At 43.0% G+C, this 25,610-nt stretch overlaps 1 protein-coding gene across 3 annotated transcripts in view; it reads left to right on the forward strand.

Moving 5' to 3' along the window:
* Window positions 1-23,754, forward strand: part of TMEM267 (transmembrane protein 267) — a 28,755-nt gene extending 5,001 nt beyond the window's left edge. Inside the window, exons 3-4 of one of the 3 annotated variants that reach the window (XR_015946179.1) lie at window positions 967-1,386; window positions 23,649-23,754. Coding sequence is in view for 1 of the 3 variants with exons in the window: in XM_035100621.3 (XP_034956512.1) it covers window positions 967-1,302 (336 nt within the window). In the remaining 2 variants the exon portion in view is untranslated. Of the gene's footprint in view, window positions 1-966; window positions 8,879-23,648 lie in introns of those variants that run through there. The other 2 variants (XR_015946178.1, XM_035100621.3) reach the window with 2 other exon arrangements.
* The last annotated feature ends 1,856 nt before the right edge of the window (window positions 23,755-25,610 follow it).

The raw sequence follows: 25,610 nt of genomic DNA on the forward strand, positions 1-25,610 counted from the left end.
ATGCAGAGTGTAAATTACCCACCAGGATAAAGAGGTTTCGTTGTGATGCTAGCCTTGTCCAACCTGTGTAACTGTAATTTGGAACTGCTTCAGACAAGAAATATTAAGCATAACATATTTTAGTGTGGCAGTTTAATATTTATAGAATGTATTGGAGGACCACATTGAAATTGCTTTTCTATACCTTTTCCCAGTAGGTGGCACACTTCACAAGAAGTTCATGTGCCATGTGCATGTAGGATTCTTATTTTTATACTTTTATACTTTATACTCCTCAAGACCAGGCATCCCCAAACTTTGGCCCTCCAGATGTTTTGGACTACAATTCCCATCTTCCCCGACCATTGGTCCTGTTAGCTAAGGATCATGGGAGTTGTAGGCCAAAACTTCTGGAGGGCCGCAGTTTGGGGATGCCTGCTCAAGACCATATCTGAATGTTTTTGTTTGGCTTGGATGAATTAATCAAAGGACAAGTAAAATGTAGCATAAAAAGTAAACTATTCTCATAGATTTTCAAGCAGTTGTATCATTTTCCCGACTCACATATGAGCTTCCCAAGGCAGCTTACAACTGCCATTAATTAAGAACACAATAGTTTTTAAAAGATAATAAGCAACTTAGCTTCATGAGTTCATTTAACCATAAGAACTGCTTTGCGGAACAGAGGCAAAGATTCACGTAGTTTAGACTCCAGTCTCTATTGGTGGTCAGAAAACAGTCCATGGCTTACAGTGAAAAGGCAACAGACAGAATGGAATATATTACACCAACACCTAGAATAACAGAGGACGCTTAGGCACACAAAGCATGAAATATACAGTATCTGATCATGGAGTCCTTTATGGGCTATGTGTTGATTTCTCTCAAAATGGAGATAAATGAAGAAGATTCTAGCTGTCAAGAGTCACATAAACTGTTCCTTGTAATTCTGGCTGCCACTGTACACTGTGCTTTTTTCCCCCTTAGGCTGCCCTGACTCTCCCACGAAGACCATTCCTTCACTGTTCTACTGTGATCCCTCTTGTGTGTTTGACATTAAAGTTTATTATGCACCTTTTCAAGCTGAAGGATTCCTGGTGCTTTCTTCCCTGGATGCTGTTTATCTCTTGGACTTCGCATCACGTTCGAGATGGAATTCGTCATGGCCTGTGGATCTGCCCATTTGGAAAGACTGCGCCCTTGCCTTACTGGCTTTATGTGGCAATCACGGCATCGTTACCTCATCTCTGTTCTTTTATTATGTATTTAACAGGAACAAGAGAACTGATGGCAACCAAACATGGGATGCGTATTGATGTCTAATGATAATCTAGAATGGTAGTGTTTGCATCGCTGAAGTAATTGCCTCATGTTTTCTGAGTTAGGTCTAAACCACTGCTGCACAAGGTAATGAACATGCCCAAGCAATCTCATTAGCGTCTCCTGCACATTTTATTTTATTTTCCAAAATTGCTTAAGTATTTTGTAAAGTATCAGTAATGGCAGCTATTCACTTCCATGCCCCTCCCTTTGCCAGTCTCACATTTTTTTGGGATATATTGCTTAAAGAAATCATATCGGTGTACATTTTTAGGTGTTCACTTAAAAAATGGTAATGTGTGAGTTGGCCAGCAAAAGTGTAAGGAGGGCAATTGTGTTGAACAGACAGGTTTGTGGGGAATGTTGTGTTTTCCTGAGTCTGCCAGAAAATTCCTTTATGCCTTAATGTGAACGGCATGCCATATTATATATTTTTGTGAGGGGAGTATGGTTTTGCATGCAGCTATTTTTGTTAGTGCTACCCTGAAAGAAACAATATGCTGCTAAGGCACAGTTTATATATATTTTATATCACCACAATGCAATTGGGTGAGTTAAATCATAGCCTCTTCAAGTCTAATTTTATATGTGTTTTATAAACACAGGGCACCAAACATTATCAGTTGAAATCCTCTACCTTAAAATGGTCTGGGCTCTTGTCCTTTCTAGCTAGGTTCCAGGAAAAGTTCAACTTTAGCTAGATTCCCATGGGCAGTGTTTCTGAAATGCTTTAATTTGTTGTCTTATTTTATTATATTTATTTTAGTGAATGACAGCACCTCTTTGCTTTGTTAACTTGTACTGTAATAGCATTGTGTTTTGTTTACTACATACCAGTTCATTGTAAGTTAAGAGACTTTAAGCAGCTGGCTTAGGCTGCAATCCTATGCCTGGAGAGAGACTCAGTGAGCTAAGTGCGACTTACTACTAAGTAGAAATTCATAGGATTGCACTGAAGTAGTCCCTTGTGGGGGCCTTTTTCTTAATGAGTTTAGGGACTACTGGTAAATGTGTAGTGTAGAACACTCTTGCAAACTTTGCATGTATGAAAGTGCAGGTTTGATTTCAAAGAAAGTTCTCCATATTAATAGCCAGAACATTTGTGTGAAAGCTAATGGTGTAAGTACTGGAAGAGGTATAAGGCAGTGTTTCTCAACCTTTTTTGGGCCACGGCACACTTGTTCCGTGAAAAAAATCACGAGGCACACCACCATTAAAAAAGTTAAAAAATTTAACTCTGTGCCGCCCTATATTATAATTATGACTGTAAGAAACACTTGCCAAATATTGCTTTCCGGCGGGTCAGTGCTGAGTGTTGGTGGCCGCCAGGCTCATTTGCACTGAGCTTTGGGAAAGAGGAGGAGAAATATTGCTTTCCGGCGGGTCAGTGTTGTATATTGGCGGCCGCCAGGCACATGACAATGCAAATCGCCCTTCTCATCGCCGCACGTCGCGGCACACCAGCCAGCGTCTCGCGGCACACTAGTGTGCCGTGGAACAGCGGTTGAGAAACGCTGGTATAAGGAATAGCTCTCTTCAGGGTTGTTGTTTTTTGCAGACTCCATCTAGGTATCTTCATATTAGTATTAGCTTTCCGGATCTTAGCATCACTCTTAGCAGTTGTGGATATTACAGAATTGCTATCAACCTGTTTCCCAATACATCTTCCATGATATTGACATATTCACATCTCCGTTAGTATAGGCACTGCATTGATCCTAAGTTTGAATCTTGAAATCCTGTTAGAGTTGTAGCTGATCCCTGAGCACACGGAAGATGCACTCCTTGCTGCTACTTATCCCCATAGTGTTGTTGCTTAATGCACTGAAGAAGCCCTTAGAAAGTGCTCCTAGGGAGACTAATTGATGTTGGGAAATGGACCTGAAGGCCATAGGATAAATATTGTCCAAATATTTTAAGCTTTCTCCAGACATTTTGGAGAGAGCTTCCATCATCGCCCACTGTTGACTAGGGTTGACAAGAGTTGTAGGCCAAACATCTGGAGAGACATTTGGGAAGGCTATGACATCTGGAGGGCTACATGTTAGCCACCACTAATTTGCTGCCATTTATAGTTTGTTTGCTTGTTTTAAAAATGATACCGTTTAATAAAATAAAAACTTCTAAGCAGTTTACATAAAAACAATAAAAATACAACTTTCAATAACATTTCCTAAGCATTAGATAAAAACAAAATGCAGCTGTACAGCACAAATAAAACTGAGCAGTGTACAAAACAAAATAAAGATTGAGTTGAGAATCCAGGAAAGCTTGGGTAAACGTACAAATTTCTAAGAGACATTTTTAAGAGGGTAGATGTTATCACCAAGTAACATTTAGCACAACCAGCAGGGTTTGTTCGAAAGATCGTAAATAATGGCTTGGTCTGTACTGGGGCAGTACAGATCTTTAAACGTCAACAACAAAAACTTGGAACTAATTAACACACTTTTGGTTCATTGCAAAACATCTTACACCTGATGTGAACAAATGTATTTAGTAGTATGAACACAAATGAACACAGACAAGAATTGTTAAGATTTTCTTATCATTTGGGAATCTCTTCTATAGATTTTTTAAAAACTCCATATACAAACTATTATACCAGGGGACCAGTCTTGCCAATTAACCGTCATCCTAAAATTTCATGGTTTCTTACAAGTTTTTGAAGAAAGGTCCAAGTTATTGAAATTTAACATATACTCAGCAATCAGCTCCTCTTATGACTAATATATCAGCCATGGTTTCAGGGGTACTCCCTGCAGATATTTTCCTGGCGGTCATTTTCTTACCACTGTTCCACTTCCCAGTTACTTGGAGCAAGCTCTGTACTGGTGCACTCTGACTTAAACAGACTGCTATGTCACTTGCCTCTGTGATCTCTACAATCATCTACGCAGACAATCAAGCCTAGGTTAGTACTTTGATTCCCTGCATTGGTCAGAGAATCATAGGGTGAACTTTAACACAGTTTTACTCAGAGTAGACCCATTGAAATTACTAAACATGACTAATGTCCTTTAATTTCATTAGGTCTGCTGTGAGTATCATTTAGTTGGAATACTGCACACAGATAATAGTGCAGATAATGCAACTTTATTGCTTTAAGCCATTTTTTCTGTGTTGAGCAGGAGCCTTATTTGAAGTTGTTTAGCACAATGCCAAAAATCCTAGTTCAATATTTTTATTTTAACGAAGAGGTATATATATTTTTCCTAAACAAAGTATTTTGGGAATGTGCTGCTTTTCCCAGTTAGGTTAATTGTCGCTGTGTCAAATAGAACAGTGTTCAATTTAGTGACTGAGGTTTTAGAAAGCAATTTGCCACAAAACACTAATTACATGAAAATTATTATATTTCTCTGATGGCCTTAATAAGAAAATAATCAGCAACCCCAAATAAAAATCATACTGTTTTGTGAGTATCTTATTTTTTAAAAAAAATGCCGTTGTTGTTCTGAAGATGGATACAATTTTCACATCCAAATACCGGTAAATTGCTATCTACTCATGTTTGGGTGCCTTAAGGGTTTTTAGTGCATGTCACACAACTTACTGGCCAGCATTTTGTTCAAAGCTTTAGAGCTAAATTGCTATAGGATTCAGTCCTGCAAACAGTGGCACACAATTCTAGGAAGATTTATCTGTTGATAAATTGTATGATTGCAAACCTTATGGGGGACTTGTGTGTGTGTCATTATCTCTGTGGTTGGCTTCCTGCCTTTGGGATACATCTTTTGTTTTTACAATTTTTAGCATGCTTTTCTGGATGGGAGCACATGGGTTCAATTGCATCAGCCCATGTTTTGTTTGTTTTGCTGTGCATCGTTTTTAGACATTGTGTATTGCTATGCAGTGGTTGTGTTGTGGAAGCACAGGCATTTGTCTTCACAGAAGAAATATATCTGTTTTATAGAATTGTGGAGTTGGAAGGGGTCACCAGGGTCATCTAGCCTATCCCCAGCAATGTGGGAATCTTTTTGCCCAATGTGGGGCTCAGACCCACAGCCCTGAGATTATGAGTCTCATCTGCTACTGACTGAGCTCTCTGGGACACCACCTCCTCATCCCCCCACTATCTGTAGTAGGGTGAGGCAAGCCATTTCAATTTTATGGAAGGAGAAGGAAGATGCTGTACACAACCAACTATGGGGAGAAAAAAAACAAAAGCAAAACTATCTGAAAAGACTTCCCCAGGTATAATCATTGTGATAAGGGAAATTCTCACCTATATGACTTCTGTTTGAAATTATGCAGTAACCATGTAAGTTGCAGATAAAAGAATAAAATCCATGCAGATTTGTAGGTAAAATTAGCCCTGTAGAACTCAGTTTGTGTGGTGCCAGTATGGTGTAGTGCAGGGGTCCCCAAACTACGGCCCCCGGGCCGGATGCGGCCCAATCGGCCTTCCAATCCGGCCCGCGACGACCCCCGCCGCCCGCTGCCGCCGCCCGCTCTCACGGCGCGCGGCGCAGCGGCGATCTAAAAAATCGGCAAAAAATCGCCGAAAATCCTTTGTGCGCATGCGTACGGGCCTCTCCCGACCCGGAAGAGATCATTTCTGGTGCACTTCCGGGTCGGGGGAGGCCCATACGCATGCGCACAAGCGATTTTCGCCGGTTTTTTTCCGCCCGTGTGCGTGTGCGCATGCGCACGGGCGCGCACTCCCCCGCCCTCCGGCCCGCTGCGCGCGCACTCCCCTGCCGTCCGGCCCACCGCGCGGTCGGCGCGGCGGGCACCGGCCCGCCGCTCGGTAAGTCTGGGGACCCCTGGTGTAGTGGTTAAGAGCAGTAGTCTCGTAATCTGGTGAACCAGGTTCGCGTCTCCGCTCCTCCACATGCAGCTGCTGGGTGACCTTGGGCTAGTCACACATCTTTGAAGTCTCTCAGCCCCACTCACCTCACAGAGTGTTTGTTGTGGGGGAGGAAGGGAAAGGAGAATGTTAGCTGCTTTGAGACCCCTTCGGGTAGTGATAAAGCGAGATATCAAATCCAAACTCTTCTTCTTCTTCTGGATGATTCTTCTCACCCCTGAAGAGGCAGATGGTGAGATGGTGAGTAAAGCAGTGTAAAAATGTAACATGTTACAATGTAACATTTCAATTGCTTTTGTTTTGAAGTAAGAGTGAGACAGTGCAAAAAAGTGGCCAATTTTAGGCCAATACAGTAGTTACATGATTAATGGAAAAAAGAGGAAAGTAAGCCGGTATGGTTATCCCACAGCACATTTTATCTACGTTCCTTGCTAGCATTAGCATTTTTACAAAACTGTAATAGTACTATCTATTTTATGTTAAAACTATTTTATGTTAAAATAACCTGCTTTTCACCCAAACTTCGCTTCCAAAAGTAGCTTACAACAATTAAAACCAGTCATAAAGTATGACCTGAAGCATAAGGATCCATTGGGTGTGTATAGCAGTGTTTGCGGGGCCAAGCAGAAGAACTAGGTTAGCTAGTTATGCAAGAAGCACTGTAAGGTTATCACTTTCTCGTAGCTTAGGGACCAGGCTTATCATTTGCAAGACAGATAGAAAATGTTCACTTGAAAATTCCCACTTAAGTTGATTTTATGACCTGTGCAATATATAAATGGCTCGTAACATATTAATGAAGGACCATTCCATGGAATTAGTCTAGTATACAGCAAGCATGTCACACAATAACCGTGTGAAGCAGTTACTTGAATTTCCCCTAAGTATATAAAAGTTCAGCTGCTTAAATGGGGTACTACTTTGAACTTGGTATGTTCTAAAGGCCAAATTTGGAACTCTAAATCCAGTGATTGTGTTCAAAACTTGTATTAAGAACAACAGAAGTCCTAAAAAGCTTTACCTGGCTGGGTATGTGTTTGTTTTTTAACGTGGTGCACAATCGTTTTCACTCCAACTTCCTGTCACCCATAGAATTATTACCTAGGTCAGGGGTGTCAAACTCAAATTCATCGGGGGCCGCATCAGCAGTTTGGTCACCCTCAAAGGGCCGGTTGTGTCTGTAGGACTATGTGTCCACTCTTTATTATCATAAATTATTGTCACTGCATTCAATTATTGCTGTTTTTTGTAATAATGTAAGCTCATTCCCGCCCCCACGCGGATCACATTCCTGCGTCGTGCCACGTGTGTGGGAGGGGATGTAAATGAGGGAAATTTGAACAAAAGGTGGGGATCGACGGCTTCCGGGGGGGGGGCCTCAACTAAACCTTCGGCAGGAAGGAGAAAGCCACTGCTGGGATTAAAAACCTGCAGATGGAAAGAGGGCTTCCCTCTCCCGCCCTGCGCACACCCAAACCCCGCTAGGCAGGATGCCACACGCTGCAACCCACCCCATGCTTTAGAGAGGGGCAGGAACATGTGGTGCAGCGTCAACTCCCTGCTTTGCTTTTGCATCCTCCCTCCTCAGCGCCCAGAGTCCCTTCCCCTCGCGCTGAGGGAGGGCAGTGGATTTCCCGAGGAGGAAGGCGGCGGCAGCCCCAGCGGACGTGCATCTTCGCCTCAGAGCTGCTCTTCCCCCCACCTGCGCTGTTGTCGTCTTCACCGCTGCCTCTCCCTACCGGGACTGCAGGCAGAGGAGGCTTGAAAACCTCCCCCCCCCAAAAAAAATTCCCCTCCCACCTACTCAAACCGCAAGGCGACTCCATCTGGACCCCTACATCACAAGGGGCTGAGAGGAGGCGGCGGCAGAGCGGGAAGAGCAGGAACCCGTGCCGTCGCCGCCGCCTCCCTCCCGGCCGCCCCCCGGGGAGCAGCTCCGCCAGAACTGAGAAGCCAAAGGGCGGCTCGGGGGTGGGGGGCAGAGCAAAAGCCAGGCACCCTCCCGAGTGTCTATGAGGAGAAAACGGAAGAGGGAGGAGAAACCCGGCTCCATCAAGAGAGCGGCTGTTGCGCTTCGCCTACTTCCCCCTCAGGCTCACTCCGCGTCCCTTTCGCCCGCTCGCTCGCCCACCTCCCGGATGCAGCCGAGGAGAGGAAGGGAAGCGGCGGGCGGCGGCTCCCCAGTGCCGCCTCACTCGCTCTCGGAGACAACAGCAAAGCCCACCCAAAAAAAATCCAGCGCTGCTCCGTCCCGGCACCAACTTTACCGGCGGCGCCTGTATGGCTTTCCTACCTCGGCGGGCTTCCTCCTCCTCCTCCTGCATCTCACTTCCCCGTCTGCCTGCTGTGCCACTGCCTCCCTCAGCCTCATTCGAAATTGAAATTCCCTGGCCAAGGCTGTCAGCGCGGCTCCAGCGCCCCGGCCTCTGCCTGCAGCCCCGCCCCCGGTTTTGACCCTCGGCCAATCGCAGGCTCCAGAAGTACTGTCAGCGGCCAATGTCGGCGGCGGCTACGCGGGCCACATGACAAGGTCTGGCGGGCCGGATTAGGCCCCCGGGCCTTGTGTTTGACACCCGTGACCTAGGTGATTTTCATTCCTTAAAGCGGGAGGGGGGAGGGTGATGTGTTTCCTTTTAATACACTGGTATTGTGTTATCTTCAAAGTATTTTGTGTTGTTTCTGGACCACAACTGTGACTACTACTGTCTGACTGTATAGTTTTCCTGGTTAACACTACTGTGGCATTAAAAACATTTGACAAAAGGATTCCCATTGCATTTTTTGTTATCATGAATTATCTTTTCACCTCCCTCAAGATAGCAGTGATTTTTCTTTTTATTTGTTAAATGCTTGCACAAGTAAACACTGGGAAGTGTTGCTTCCCTCCACAACGACTGTTGGCATGTTCATACAATTTAGCTTGCCAGATGCTTTACTAGATTTGTGTAATTTAAAAATCATGTTTTATCAAAATACTGGTGGCTGTGAAGCATGTGTTAAGAATATATGACTCACTTAGATGGGTTACACCAAACTTCCATCTGTTTCCAAAATTAACAAGCTTGTTGCCATAAGTAATGCTTGCTTAAGTGAGACATGGTGGAGATAGTGGATCTTTTGGTCTAAACCACTGAGCATAGGGCTTGCCGATCAGAAGGTCGGTGGTTTGAATCCCCACGACAGGGTGAGCTGCTGTTGCCTTGTCCCAGCTCCTGCCAACCTAGCAGTTCGAAAGCACATCAAAGTGCAAGTAGATAAATAGGTACCACTCCAGCGGGAAGGTAAACAACGTTTCTGTGCACTGCTCTGGTTTCGCCAGAAGCAGCTTAGTCATGCTGGCCACATGACCCGGAAAAACTGCAGACAAACGTCGGCTCCTTCGGCCAGTAAAGAGAAATGAGCACTGCAACCCCAGAGTCGTTCGCAACTGGACTTAACTGTCAGGATTCCTTTACCTTTTTCTACTAATTTGTACAAGAGAATGTTTAAAACAGGTGGGCAACTGCAGGCCACATCTGGCATGCCGCAAGACTCAATTTGGTCCAGAAGGCCGTTCCCCCCCCCCAAACCACACCCCGTCAAGTCATTGTATGTAGGGGTAGGTAGAGATACTGCTGAATTTGCTATGGCAGGGGTTCCCAACAAAATTTTCTTGAGGACCCCTAATCGAGCCGCTATTGTGACAAGGACCCCCATTAATTCCTAATCTTAAAATTAAAAAGTGAGAGCCAAATTAAGAGTCTTTTTATATTTTATATTTATACGTTTTTTACAGTTACAACAGAGTACTCCATCAGTATACAGTTAGTTTTAATTTTCAGTTCTTAATGAGATGAGTTAAATCTGTCCTTTGAGTCCATTATTTCTGAAATATTAGGTTCCAAACTTGAAACTTTCACTCTGAAATCCGACCGCATGTCGAGCCGATTCCTATATTTGTTTTTCATGAAACACATGGAAGAAAATGCTTGCTCACACCGATATGTGGTTGCAAATGGAAGGATCTTTTTCATTGCCTTATCTCCAAGTTTCTTGTAGTCCTTGCGGCATACAGCAGAACTACTGCCTCTATCTAATTCTAGTTTTGCGCTAGACTCTGCTCATGCAGGAAGCGGCCAAAACAAAAATTCTGTTATCATACGAAATATATTTAATATATTTTTTATTCTAATAGGATCTTGAGGACCCCTCTGGCATAGCTCGCGGACCCCTGGGGGTCCCCGGACCACCTGTTGGGAACCACTGTGCTATGGGACAGTTGCCTATGGGTAACTTGATCACACAGCCAATCCCTGCAGGAAGGCTGGCTGTTGGGTGGTGTCTGCCAGCCTGCTGATCAGCTGCACTCTGAAGCACCATTCAGGACACTCTGCAAGCCCTGTGTGGTGCTTTGAAAATATCAGCACATCTTGTAAATTGCACATTTGGAGATTGAGAGTGCACTCCTGTATTCACCTGGATCCTTATCAGTAGAACTCTGCAGGGTTGCAGATGTCAGCTGCAAAAGCAAAAATGAGTAAACGGTAGACTGCTTTGTTAATGCCTGTAATCTTGCTATAATCCAAAAGTTAGGAAAAATGCTTACTAGTCCTCAGGGTTGCAGAGTTGTTTGCAAGTGTGTTTGGGAAGAGCTTCCTAAAGCACTGGGAAAAGAGGGGGGGGAGCCCTCTTTTCACAGATGGGATAACCGTAGCAAACTTGTGTTTAAGTTGTGTGCTTAATTGTAACAACTGTTTAATGGCCACAGGGCTAGATAACCTTTTTCAGGTGAGAGGGGCACATTCCCTTCTGAAGGTCTTGAGCCAGTTTTGGGTGGGGATGGAGGCAAAAGTAGGCAGAGCAACAAATACAAATTTGTACGCGCAGGAAAGAGAAGCGTTGTCAGACTTCAAGGAGGGTGCTGAGCAGGGCCATTAAGTAGTGGGTGGGTGGGAAATAAGGGATGGGCTGAGGTTCCCCATCCCTGACTTATCTGTTTTGACACCAACTCCCTTGCATGACAAAAAAAATACACGCTAATTACGTGGACTGTTAATATGCCCACTTGGCACAGCTTTCTTGCACACAGTGAATTTCTCAAATGGCCTTTGGCACTGGGCACAATTTAATTGATGCCTGCCTCTGTTCTATGTGTTTAATCACCCTCAACCTTAGAACACTTGGAAGCTTAAAAGAATTTGGTGCTACCTGCGCTGCATATCAGCAGTGCATACATCATATCACATATTTATGTTTTGCTTTGTGTACTTTGGCTTCACTTTCCTGTCGGGTGTCAAATGACTTGAGCAATGATAAAATCCAAGAACCTGCTACTTGTCATAAGTTTATGGCAGGTGCGGGTGTATCAGTCAGTGAAATGCTGCATAAATTTGCGTATGAAAGCAATATCCTTTACATAATGTAATGTCTTTTTAAATGAGGAGAGAGGCTGGCCTAGGTTTGGAAGAATCTCGTGGGCTGCATGGAGAAGCCAAAGGGGCTACATTTGGCCCATAGCTCTGAGGTTCCCCACCCTTTGACAGTTACTTGCAACTGAATACCTAAGATGCAGCTTGTTGGATACGACCAAAATCCCATCTAGTCCAGCATCCTGTTCTCCCAGTGACCTGCCTGTGGGAAGCCCACAAGCAAGACCTGAGCGGACTCTCCTCACTTGTCATTCCCAGCAATGTCTAACAGCAGACATAGAGCATAGCCATTGCAATGGGTAGCCAAACCCTCCCATTTTTGTTTCCATCTGCCCTTAACATTTCTAATTTTGTAGATTGGGATGGGGAATTATTGGCCCTCCAGATGTTCCTGAACTGCACCTCCCGTCATCTCTGACCGTTGCTCGTGCTAATAGGAGTTGTCAGCAACTTTTGGTGAGGCAAAGGTTCTTCCTCACACCTGCTGTTTAGAATTTTAAAATATATTCATATCAGCTATTGTCCTGGTAAACAGGATAAGGAGCAACCCTGATTGGTTCACCTATGCAGTTCTTTTGGTTCTAAATCCATTTCATTGGTGCAAATTAGTGCTTGTGGTGGTGAGTATAATTGTTAGCTGCTCTGTGCTCCCAATGGGAGGAAGTGCAGGATAATAAAAGGAGATAAATAAGCTGCAGGTAAGGAGGGCACCTTCAGAGCATCAGTATTGGGGGGAAAGATTCAAGTGCATAGCAGGGAAATTCAGGTTTGCACAGTTGAAGCGAATTATAGCACTTCGTCACCCTAATACAGTACTACAAATGCACTTTAAAAAAAAGAAAGAAGCTTTTTGCAGTTAGGAAAGTAATGGGGAAATGCATGAAAATCTTTGGGAGGAATAAATAATAGGAAGACAAACGTCCTTCAAGCAAAGCAGGACAATAAATAAGTCATTTGGAGCAGCCTGTGATTTTTTTTTTGGGTCCTTTTTCCTTTTTTTACTTTCTCCCAAGCCATTTTCTTTCCTCCTCTCTTCGTTTAAGTCTGAGGAAGAATTCTGGAGAACATAACATTTTGCTCTCTCCTTTGTGGCACTTTAGCTGTTCCTAATGCAAATATTGCCTCACTGTAGGTTTTGGATTCTCTATTCCCCCCCCCCAATTGGATGAACATGAGCGTACAATTTTTGTTGCATCACTGTTTATGCTTCAGGACCATTCAAGCACAACCCAAGAACTCTACTCTGTAAATACTGTGTTGAAAGGTTGGTTTAAGAATTTCTTCCTGATACAGTGGTGCCTCGCTTAACGAATGCCCTGCTTAACGAAATTTCCGCTTAACGAAAGGTTTTTTCTAGCGGAGGTTGCCTCGCTAGACTAATTCGTTTTACGAAAAATTCGTCTAGCGAATCGCGGTTTCCCATAGGAATGCATTGAAATTCAATTAATGCGTTCCTATGGGCTTCAAAAAAAAATCAATGCATTCCTATGGAATTCGCTAGACGAATTTTTCATTATAAGAAAAGACCCGTGGAATGAATTAAATTTGTCTAGCGAGGCACCACTGTAATTTATCTAGGGCCAAAATGGCTGATGGACCCAGAGAGGACCTAGTCTGGGTTATCTGGCAGATCCAGTTCTACTAGTTTAGCAACTACTTCACACTTTCTTGATGATCATTTATTTAGGCTGCCAGCTGCTATATAACCATCAACTGCCTCCTGTTGACATTTTGTTCCCTCTGAGGATGAATGCCAAGTCAAAGGGTTTGTTTGGTTTTTTAAAGTAGCATTTATTTTTTGCAGGCTGAAATGCACAGAGGCTGTTTTCTGGGAAGTGTGGTCTTGAAATAAAACACAGAGGCTAATCTGGAGGACATGAGTTCATGCCCAAATCCCATTGAACTGAATAGGAATTGAATGCCCGAGTTATCAAGAGACTATCAAATAAACTTCACAGGAGATGGCTGGGGCTCCCACCCAAAACTGCAGCTGAGTCCAACAAACTCTAGAAGGGACCAGATTGTCTACATCATACAAAAGGTGTGATGTCATCACACACTCAGGTTTCTGCACCCCACAAGTGGTAGCCAATGATGGGTGGGGGAACTTGAAGTGCAAGGCTATTTGGATCCATCTTCAGATGTTAAACCTCCCTGTATGTGGAAAGGTGGAAGCAGGGCTTTGCCCACTAGCCAGGCCACCTAACATCCCATGTAGCCTACTAGTTCTCACCCACCCAAACTTGACAGTCTGTTCTACAGATTTGGTGCTCTTGCATATGTATGGGATAACAATTACTAGACATGATGAATAACCGTCACACAGATAAAAACTGAATGCCCAATGAACAGCTGGTGTCATCTAACCTCCCTGCAAACTTAGTGCAAACATTTCAGGGTGAATGCTCAATAAACAGGCCGTGCTGAAGTGACCTTTGTTGTCCATTGATCTAATTTCGCCACTGAAATGGCGAAGAATGTAGCATTTTCTAAACAGTGAAATAATTCTATATAATGCCATTGAATTTATATTTAATAATGATTATGCTTATCTACTATATATTTGGAAAGATGTTCGCTATGCATTTGCCAATCTCGTAACCAAATTTTGCACCAGGGTTCCTGAGTTAAAGGAAGCAAGTTTTTGCTCTCCAGAAATAATGGGGTGCCATTTGGAATCTAGATTATGGACGGCACTGATTTTACCGCTGATTTCAAAATTGCGCTTTCTGTTATTTGGGTTTCTTAGAATTCTTGAGGAATGCTGATTATAAGGCTGTTGGTTGATTATATTTGTAAAACAAAATAGAAGAAAAAGAAATGGCAAAGTGACCCAAGTCACTGCTTCAATATTAAAGGTAAAGGTAAAGGGACCCCTGACCATTAGGTCCAGTCGTGACCGACTCTGGGGTTGCGGCGCTCATCTCGCATTATTGGCCGAGGGAGCCGGCGTATAGCTTCCAGGTCATGTGGCCAGCATGACTAGCTGCTTCTGGCGAACCAGAGCAGCACATGGAAACGCCGTTTACCTTCCCGCTGTAGCGGTTCCTATTTATCTACTTGCATTTTGACGTGCTTTCGAACTGCTAGGTTGGCTTCAATATTATTTTGTGCAATTTCAGTTAGTGAGAATCTGGTTTGTTTTTTTACATGCCAGCCGTGGGGCAAATAAGTTGAACAAGAAAGGGAGAGAGTTAGTTATTTCCCCTGCTGTGGTCCTGTTTCCTCGTTCTGGATGCTGCTGGTATTTGTTTGCCTGTACTAAGTACAGTATTTTGAAATAGCTGGTTGCTGGGATTTTTAGGTGGCTTGTTCCTGCCGTTTTGGAGGACAGGTTACAACAAATGGCTGGAATAGTTGCTGCATTTCAATCTCAATAAGTGATATTTTGATTTTTGTTATTTTTCCAGTAAGTATACTTCATTAGTTTCCGTAACCATTCTTCTCTCGTCGGGACCAATTCATCCTTCCACTTTGGGACAAATAGCATTCTTGCAGCTGTGGTTGCATACATAAATAAATTTCTATACTTTTTAGGTAGTTCTGATCCCATAATTCCCAAAAGAAATGCTGCTGCTGCTTCTTCCTTACAAATGTTATCTTAAACATCCTTTTCAATTCATTATATATCATTTCCCAGTAGGCTTTAACCTTATTGCAAGACCAACACATATGGAAAAAAAATTCCTTCTTTATCTTTAAATTTCCAACACTTATTCGATTTTGATTTATACATTTTTGCCAATCTACTAGGTGTTAGGTACCATCTATATAACATTTTCATATAATTTTCTCTTAAACCATAAAAGGTTCTATATTTTATATCTGTATTCCATAATCATTCCCATGCTTCCATTTCTATGTTATGACTAATATCTGTTGCCCAATGTGGTACCTACTCATTGGAACTGCTTCTTGTTAAGTATCAGTCAAGCACTGTCTACTCCCTTTTCAGTGCCTCTTTAAAATCTTCCCTTTTCAACAAGCTGCCTAAGTGGAGGGTTGCTTTTTAAATAATAATACTAATGTAATCTCAATCAGTATTTGTACTGGGTGTAAATTGCTTTAATTATTTTTCTCTATGTAATTTCTTTATACATGCTTTATTGTGGATGCTAATTTAACCCTATTCTTTATTGTGAAATCACTTCAAGATGTTTTATAGGGAGGAATTCATAATGAGCAAATATCCTTGAGATGCTGTAAAACTCCTTGGGGTTTTAACTGGGTTTGACGCGGGAAGGTCAAACCTGAGACGAGTGAGTCAGATTTCCCTCCAACTTTGTTACAATGGTGAAGCTTAGAATGGTTCCTGAGTTCGTTCTTTCTTATATATTTTATCTCACTTTCAGGCAATTATTGATTTGTATCCGGTGTTGGTTCTACTCAGAGAAGACCCATTGAAATTAATGGACATTACTCATTCATTCACTCATTCGTTCGTTACATTTATAAACATCTTTCTCCCTGGCTACTGTAAGTCCATTACGGTAATTCCAATAGGCTTACTCTGAGTAGACATTTGTTGATTGTAATTCAGTGCCTCCCAACATATGGCTCACATTATATATATATATATATATATATATATATATATATATATATATATATATATACACTGTGTGTGTGTGTGTGCGTGTGTGTGTGCGTGCCTTGCCATCAGCCTTACAAAGACAACATACACAAGGGAAGAGAAAGGGAGAAGACAGATGCCAGAAAGAAGCGGCAAACTTTATGCTTGTTTACATTTAATTGCATTTCCCATATTACTTCCCATTCCCCCAATTTGGAGAGGTCTTGTTGGAGCTCTTTACAATCTCTTTTAACCACCCTGAACAATTTAGTATCATCAGGAGCACCATACATTCATATCCTACATTTGTCCTTTTATATTGGTCTTCTCTTGTCGCTCAGTACACCTATTGGCGATTTTATCTTAGTTAGGCAATTGAATTAAAATAATAATAAAAGGGCACGCGTGCTCTTTTATTATTATGAGAACAGGCCTTTTCTGTGGTGGCTCCTCGTTTGTGGAATGCTCTTCCCAAGGAGGCTCGCCTGGCACCTTCATTACAGATCTTTGGGCATCAGGCGAAAACCTTTCTCAATAACCAGGCTTTGGGCGGATTAAGCATTTTATGGCCCTTTAAACGTGCTTGTGGGAGAGGGGGAATTACTGGTTTGTTTCGGTTTTCATTTTATCGTGTATTCTGTGTCCTCGTTTTGTATGTTTATGTTTTGAACCACCCTGTGATCTTTGGATGAAGGGTGGTATGCAAATTTAATTTAAAAAAAAAAAAACAAATCACCTAACTTCTCACCCCTAACTCTAGAATGTTAAAAAATGCAGGTCCCTGAGGGACTTCCACTTTTTGCATCTCTCCATTCAGAGATCTGCCCATTGATTCCTACTCTCTGCTTCCTGCTCTTTAACCAATTCCTGAGCCACAAGATGACCTGTCCACTTATTCCACAACTCTTAAGCTTACTTGGGAATCTTTGGTGAGGGATGTTGTTGAAAGCAGCAAAATATAAAGACAGGCTGAGCTGATAATCCATTGCTGGTGCTTCTGTTTGAACGGCAGTTATTCCCTCGTGTTTCTTTGGCCTCCTAGGGCAACCTGCAAAGAGAATAGGAAGTTCTTTCTAGCAGGCAAGGACATAGTTCGCAGCTGGTGGGGAGAAATTTGATTCGATTCACATTTAAAGGTGAACTTACATCATTCATACTTTCCAAAACAATATGAGAATACGAGACGCAGCCAGCTGTTGAAATTGGCAGTTCTCTGAATTTTGCAGTGGAGTTCTCCAGCAAGGATAAAATGTGCACGTAAATATTTTCATGAGCGTTTATAAAAGTGACAATACAGTAATTGCAAACTGATGTGGAAAGTGTCGGGAACTGAGCTTAAGATTATTATTTTATTTATGTAATAAAATTGATGTACCAGCTGATTGTGAGAAAACCATTAACATTGTTGATAAAAAGTAATGGACGGGTATTTAAAAATATTCCAAAAGTGATTAAAATCAACAGTGGCTAAAATGAAACACATGTAGCTTCTTCATGTCTGGGTAGGCTTCCCTAAGCAAAAAATGTGTGTGTTACCTCTTGCCTGTCTCTTCTTCTCTGTGGCTGTTTAATGCATTTTGTGGAGCTGGTTTTATCGTAGGACTATTTTGTTATTTTATCCAGCTTTGCGTTTCTTTCTGAGGAGGAAAATGGCGTATCAGTTTTTAAATAAATGAATTAATAATTCCTTCCCCCTCCTGCCACCACCATTTCAGATTCTTCTTTCTTCTCTTCAAGGCCCAACAGCTTTGTTTTCCTCCCTAAAGAGCTAAACCTTAACCCATATTGCTTTAGGTCCAGGCCCCTGGCTTGCCATCTCGAAGGAATTCGTTTATCTCAAATCTTTTGTCAAAGCTTTAATCATCTGAAAACTGTCTGCATTCCAGCAAGAACTGGAAAAAGAATCTCCCACAGCCAACCGTTCTAGACAGTCGTTAGAAGTGGGTACCCACAATGCAACAGTGCAACACGTTAAGGTTGGGCACTTGGAAGCAAAGCAAACAAGATGAATTTTAACAGGGAGAAATGTAAAGTACTACATTGGGGGGGGGATGAAAGGCACAAATACAGGGTGGGTGACAGCTGGCTTGAGAGCAGTACATGTGAAAAGGATCTAGGAGTCTTGGTAGACCACAAACTTGACATGAGTCAACAGTGTGATGCAGCAGCTAAAAAAGCCAGTGCAATTCTGGGCTGCATCAATAGGAGTATAGCATCTAGATCAAGGGAAGTAATAGTACCACTGAATTCCACTCTGGTCAGACCTCACCTGGAGTACTGTGTCCAGTTCTGGGCACCACAGTTCAAGAAGGATACTGACAAGCTGGAACGTGTCCAGAGGAGGGCAACCAAAATGGTCAAAGGCCTGGAAACGATGCCTTATGAGGAAAGGTTTAGGGAGCTGGGTATGTTTAGCCTGGAGAAGAGAAGGTTAAGGGATGATATGATAGCCATGTTCAAATATATAAAAGGATGTCATATAGAGGAGGGAGAAAGGTTGTTTTCTGCTGCTCCAGAGAAGCGGACACGGAGCAATGGATTCAAACTACAAGAAAGAAGATTCCACCTAAACATTAGGAAGAACTTCCTGACAGTAAGAGCTGTTCAGCAGTGGAATTTGCTGCCAAGGAGCGTGGTGGAGTTTGGAGGTCTTTAAGCAGAGGCTTGATGGCCATATGTCAGGAATGCTTTGATGGTATTTCCTGCTTGGCAGGGGGTTGGACTGGATGGCCCTTGTGGTCTCTTCCAACTCTATGATCTATGATTTTGACATGACTTGGACCTCCAGAGCAGAAAAACAGAAGACAAAGAAAGCTATTCCAAGATGTTGGTTGACCCCCAAGATGATTGTGACTACTGTACGTCTAGATAGGAATGGGGCAGGGGTGATAATGGGATGGGTCAGGGATGGCCCAATACATTTTCGCACCTGAGGCGAACCACAAAATAGCATCCCCCCCTCGACACCAGGGAAGGAGGTGTGAGCAGAGATCTACATCACAAACAAGGGTGAACTAAAGAGCTACATTGGGATCTGCTGCCCCTGTGCATCCTGCCACCTGAGGCGGTTGCCACTCATTGCCTCATGGGTGGGCTGGCCCCAGGATGGGTCATAGAAGTACCACTAGTTGGGATGTGTGATTGTGCCATTAGATATGACTCGTGGAATTCACTGCTCAAGTCTTTTTGATGGACATTGGCTTTAATGGCTTTAAAAGAAGCGTAAGTAGATTCACGGAGCACAGGTCTACCAATGGTTGTTAATTCCTTGAGCATTCATCTTGATTTGTTGACAGGGGTTGTTTATATAACTTCCCATTTGTTCACCCCACACTTTTTAGTGTGTCTCCACTTTCCCAACTGCAAAAAAGCCTGTTAAAAGAGTGTGTATGTTGCACAATGGTGGCACGGCACTTTAATCCACTCTGATTGTGCAAACCTACATTTCCAGTACACATTTGAATCCCTCCCACAAAATGGTGAAAGTCTAGAGGCGCCCTAAGTTCAGAGGCAGTACGCCAATGAATGTTAACAAGGAAGAAGCTAATCATTACCTGCTTGTGGACGTCCAGAGGCATGTCATTGGCTGTGGAGCGAAATAGGATGGATGCTGCTCTAGGCTGACCTTGGTTCTGGTCCACGGGACTCTTCTTACATTCACAAGGAAATAAGAACAAAGGCTCATTGTCACATAATCAACCTGCAAACAAATCGGAACAAATGCTCAACAGAGACTGAACAGAGTCTAAGCACAAAAAGTTTGTGCAAGGCAATAAAGGTGAATGCTCAAGATGCCTTTGGTGTGTATACTCTGTGTGCTAAAATAAATTGCTCGTCCAATTCCAAATGCTGTGTCAAAATCAGCTGAATTCTGCAACATCCAAATCTTACATGTTGACAAATGTGCATGATTCCTATTATACTGAAGTATTTATTCAGCATTTTTATTTTTTGCTAGTTTGCACAGTCTCTTCCGGCTTTGTTGCAAACAACAAGGACAATCTTTGTTTCAACCATTGGCTATTTTGTTCAGTCCCCTCTCTAGCGTCTGAGATTTCAACAGGCCTTATTCACACACATTCATAAGCTTCACTTCATAGCCATGAAGCTAGAAATTTGAGGTGGCTTGTTTTTTCTTCAGATGAAAGCTAGGATTCTCTGGAAGTTTAATCCCATTTCTACATTCTGTGCAATCACAACAGCTCTGTCTGTAGCACTTGCTCATAAGAGGCCACAGTGGTAGTCTATCATGTGAAAAGGAGAAACTAGGAAATCTGAATTTGGTACAAAATCCTACACCTAATGTAGTTTGCAAACTCAGCTCAAGAAGGACTCCAGACTTTAGCAGATCTGGAGCTAGGAAACAAACGTCCTTTGTAATAGTTTGCAGGCTAGCACACATAAGTGTCTACTAATATGTTTAAAAACTTCATTGAAGCTCAAGTTAAAGAGGGAGTGTTCTTTGATCCTTCCTCCTCTTTAGAAACACACACTGACTTCAGTGTCATTTAGTTTGCTTTTAGAGTTTTGGAGATACGTGGACAAGAGTAGACCAGGCATGAGATGTATTATATATATATAAAAAAAACAAGGCTTGTGACTATGGTTGTCTTTATAACATTGTTAAGCTGTTTTGTGGGTGGAACGATGGGGTAAAAACACAAGAGCTCTCCTGGATCAGGTCAAAGGCCCATCTAGTCCAAGAGTATAACTATATTAAATACAAGGGCCAAACCAGACTTGAATTGGGTTGTGTTTTAGCAAGATTACAGCAGATGCGGAAAACCTTTGATCCTCCAGAGGTTGGTGAACTACGACTCCCATTAGCCCTTGCCATTGGATGCCAAGCTGAGGAGCCACAAAACTGAGAAGATCCAGAACTGAGAACATCCATTTGGGAGCGCCAAACTTTGGCCTCACACAGGGCACGAAAGATTTCCAAAGACCGCCCCTGGCTGAGGCAGAGGAACTTCAGCTGGGCTCCCCTGTTATTTTCCTAACATCAGAATGTGGCCGTCAGCCACAAAGACCTGAAAATAGGTTAGTAGTGCTTGACTGAGTTTAAGAGACCCTCCCCAAGCCAGAATCCCTTATGCTCCACGTTCACAGTGACTGTGTTTGTTGTCCACAACCTTGGGCTGCAGGTTGCTTATTGCCATCAAGTGATCAAAGCCATCTCCAGGATATGAAAATGTGGACTTGTGGTTCTCAGGTGGGTTTGAGACCAGCAGCCTTTGCTTTTACAACATAAGCACAGGGCCCTTCCAGGTATGGTATTTTTTTATGAATTGTGCTCACGATGGCAGTTATTCGAAATGTGTCTTTCAATACTCTTCGAACCTGCAAAAGTTTCAGGGCAGATATACTGCTTCATATTCGATCTGCACATGTCTCTTAATCTGCAGAAATTCTGTAACTTTTTTATACCAGAAATGTTCCAGTTTATATTATTATTATTATTATTATTATTATTATTATTATTATTATTATTATTCCTGTTGTGGTGAGCCAGTGTAGTGTAGTGGTTAAGAGCAGTAGGCTCTTTTCTGGGGAACTGGGTTTGAGTCTCTGCTCCTCCAAATGCAGCTGCTGGGTGACCTTGGGCTAGTCACACTTATTTGAAGTCTAATAAAAAAAATTCCTTCAGTAGCACCTTAAAGACCAACTAAGTTTTTATTTTGGTATGAGCTTTCGTGTGCATGCACACTTCTTCAGATACAGTGAAATAGAAGTCCCCAGGCACTTATGTAGAGAAGGGGTGGGGAGGGGTGGGGATGGGGAGGGGAGATCACTCAGAAGGGTGGTGGAAGTGGGTGATTGACTGACTGATAGCTGTTGATGACCGAAAACGACTGCAAATGGTTTTGCATGAAAAAGCAAGGGTTGAGATGGCTGAAGATCGCTTATCATGTATAATGAGATAAGAATCCGATATCTCTGTTCAAACCAGGTCCCTCCATTGTTTTGAGCTTGGTGATAAGTTGTAATTCAGCAACCTCTCTTTCCAGTCTATTTCTGAAATTCTTTTGTAGTAAGACAGCTACTTTGAGATCTTGTATAGAATGTCCTGGGAGATTGAAGTGTTCTCCTACTGGTTTCTCTGTCTTGTGGTTCCTGATGTCAGATTTATGTCCATTTATCCTTTGGCGTAGGGTTTGGCCTGTTTGTCCAATATAGAGAGCTGAAGGGCACTGTTGGCATTTGATGGCATACACAATGTTAGAAGATGAGCAATTAAATAGTCCTGAGATGGTATGTTGGATGTTGTTGGGGCCAGTAATGATGTTGTCCGGGTGTATGTGGCAGCAAAGTTGGCATCTGGGTTTATTGCAGGCTCTGGTACCAGTGTCCATGTTAAGTCTGGTGGTTGTATTATTGTGGGTGAGGAGTTGTTTAAGATTGGGTGGTTGTCTGTAGGCAATGAAAGGTCTTCCTCCCAGAGCTTGAGAAAGGGAGCTGTCATTGTCCAGGAGAGGCTGTAAATCTCTGATGATGCGTTGTACTGTTTTAACTTGGGAGCTGTATGTGATGACTAGTGGTGTTCTGTTATTTTCTTTTTTGGGTCTGTCTTGCAGCAGGTTCTCTCTAGGTATCAGTCTGGCTCTGTTGATCTGTTGTTTAACTTCATCAGGTGGATATTTTAGTTCTAAAAAGGTTTGCTGTAGATCTCTTAGGTGAGATTCTCTATCTGTAGAGTTGGAACAGATGCGGTTGTAACGTAGGGCCTGGCTGTATACGATGGATTGTTTGGTATGTTTGGGATGGTAGCTAGAAGCATGTAGATATGTTTGTCGGTCAGTTGGTTTTCTGTATAAGGTGGTGTCTATACGTCCATCCTGTATTTTTATAGTAGTGTCCAAAAAATGTATTTCTTGCATAGATTGGTTCATTGTTAGGTTGATGGTGGGGTGAAAGTCATTGAATGTCTGGTGGAAGGTTTCCAGGGTCTGTTGTCCATGTGTCCAGATAATAAAAATATCGTCGATGTATCGCAGGTACAAGAGAGGTTTGAGTGGGTAGGAGTTTAGGAAACGTTGTTCTAAATCTGCCATGAAGATGTTGGCATACTGTGGGGCCATGCGGGTGCCCATGGCTGTGCCGCTGATCTGGAGGAACAGGTCATCACCAAATTTGAAGTGGTTGTGGGTAAGGACAAAGTGGCAGAGTTTGGTAGCAAAGTCCGCTGTGGTTTTATCTGAAATGGTGTTCCTTATGGCTTGTAAACCATCATTGTGTGGGATGTTGGTATATAAAGATTCCACATCCATAGTGGCTAGTATAGTATTGTTAGGAAGATTGTTCAAAGATTGTATTTTCCTCAGAAAATCTGTGGTGTCACGTACGTAGCTGCACTCACCTCACAGAGTGTTTGTTGTGGGGGAGGAGGGGAAAGGAGAATGTCAGCCGCTTTGAGACTCCTTCGGGTAGTGATAAAGCGGGATATCAAATCCAAACTACTCTTCTTCTTCTTCTAACAACTAATAAAGCAGAATGCTGTGTGGACGGCCCAGTATAAATCCATCACGAATGCATTATTATTGCATCAATGTTGCAGAATACACAGGGTAAGAAAGAGGCCGCTCAGGAGGGGCTCCTTGTATAAAGCAAACGTCTGTACTCCTGTCCTAAAGTAAGAGAAAGATTCTTATCCCACAGGAGAGGTGAGTACTGAGAGTCCACAAATCCTTAATGGGTCTTGTGTTTGCACTTTGCTAGGGGTGGGGCTCTGAACTTCTTTTGTCCCTCTACAGCCAAGAGGTGGCAATAGCCTTGGCAGCCAGATCCCTATCACTTTCAGTCTGTACTCAAGCCTCCAGCAAAGAGGAAGAATGAATCTGGAAGCATGAACCTGCCCATCGTCCTTGCCACATTTGGAATTGTGATAGTTCACCCTATATCAGAGGGTAAGTCATGTCTAACCTTAATGCGTACTTCTTGCACTTGAGGAAGGGAGCTAATTCAGAGCAGCCTGCTCTGGTCAGAAAAGTAGTTTTTGCACAGTGTGAAAACCAAGGAATCTTGGTTGTTCTTTGCTTTGCTGTCATTTGGTAGAGAGATCTTTTGCATAAACAGGCTGTGAGACAGTCCCCACTGAGAAAACCTCCGCATTTTAGAGGTGGAGGGCAAAGTGGAAAATGGACAGTTTCAACAAGGAAATATGATATGGGCAAAGGTCATTTCTGTAAGTGATCTGTATCATTTTTTTAAAAAATCCGGTAGATATGCCTTCTCTGATTATCTTTTGGCATGCAAACCTTTGGTGAGCTGGCCTTGTGAAGGAGAGCTTGGGGTCACAGTGTGCAACTTTAGGAAAAAAGAAAGCAACTGTCAACAGCTGCAAAATGGGAGAGGACATCTGCTTTGCATGCAGAAGGTTCAATCCCAGGCACAACCCAGATAGGGCAGGGAGAGAGAAAGAGAGCTCTACATGAAACCCTGGAGAGCAGCTGCCCGTCAGTTCAGTGTAGAGTAGAGAATACTGAGCTAGAGGGATCATTGGTCTGACTCAATTTAAGGCTGTTTCCTATGTTTCTGAGTTGTCTCAGAGGAGGTACAGAAGGCAAGGGTGGAGGAGTTTCCATTTAAAGGCAAACCTACCTAATTTACGGTGCCGCTGTGGGTTAAACCACAGAGCCTAGGGCTTGCCGATCAGAAGGTCGGCGGTTCGAATCCCCGTGACGGGGTGAGCTCCCGTTGCTCGGTCCCAGCTCCTGCTAACCTAGCAGTTCAAAAGCACCTCAAAGTGCAAGTAGATAAATAGGTACCGCTCCAGTGGGAAGGTAAACAGCGTTTCTGTGTGCTGCTCTGGTTCGCCAGAAGCGGCTTAGTCTTGCTGGCCACATGATCCGGAAGCTGTACGCCGGCTCCCTCGGCCAATAAAGCGAGATGAGCGCCGCAACCCCAGAGTCGGTCACGACTGGACCTAATGGTCAGGGGTCCCTTTACCTTTACCTTTACCTAATTCACACTTTCAGAAACACTACACAAACCGAGGCACAGTTATCCTGCAGAATCTGTGCTTCTCTGAATTTCACAAGGCAGTTCTCCAGTCAAGAAAACTGTACAAGAATGCATCTATTTGGGTTAAGTGTGCATAAAAATGCATATATCAGCAAAAACAACATAAAAAATTTGCAGGGAGAGGATCGCTTTGCAAAAAAATGTGTATATGTGGCAAGGCTGCATTAAAGCATGCATATGATGAGAAATTTGCAATAAAATGCTAATAGATTTTCATGATTTACCAAAACAAAAACAAAAACACCTCAATGTGATGGTGGAAGATTGAACTTGACCTGGGAAAAATGAGAAACAGAGAAAAAAATGAAATTGACAGGTTTGTCCATCTCCAGCAAAGGGGTGGGTGGGTTGACCTTTCCCCTCTGAAGCAGTTTCCCAGCTCAGCCCACCTAATCAGGATCTTCAGGCTCTTCCTTCCATCTGTTCTTCTTTTCCATCATCATCATCACCAAGTTATTTTAAACTTTGGATCTTGTAAGCAGCGTGTGTTGGCAGA

The sequence above is a fragment of the Zootoca vivipara genome, chromosome 10 (assembly GCF_965207765.1).
Source record: "Zootoca vivipara chromosome 10, rZooViv2.hap1.1, whole genome shotgun sequence".
Classification (NCBI taxonomy): Eukaryota; Metazoa; Chordata; class Lepidosauria; order Squamata; family Lacertidae; genus Zootoca; species Zootoca vivipara.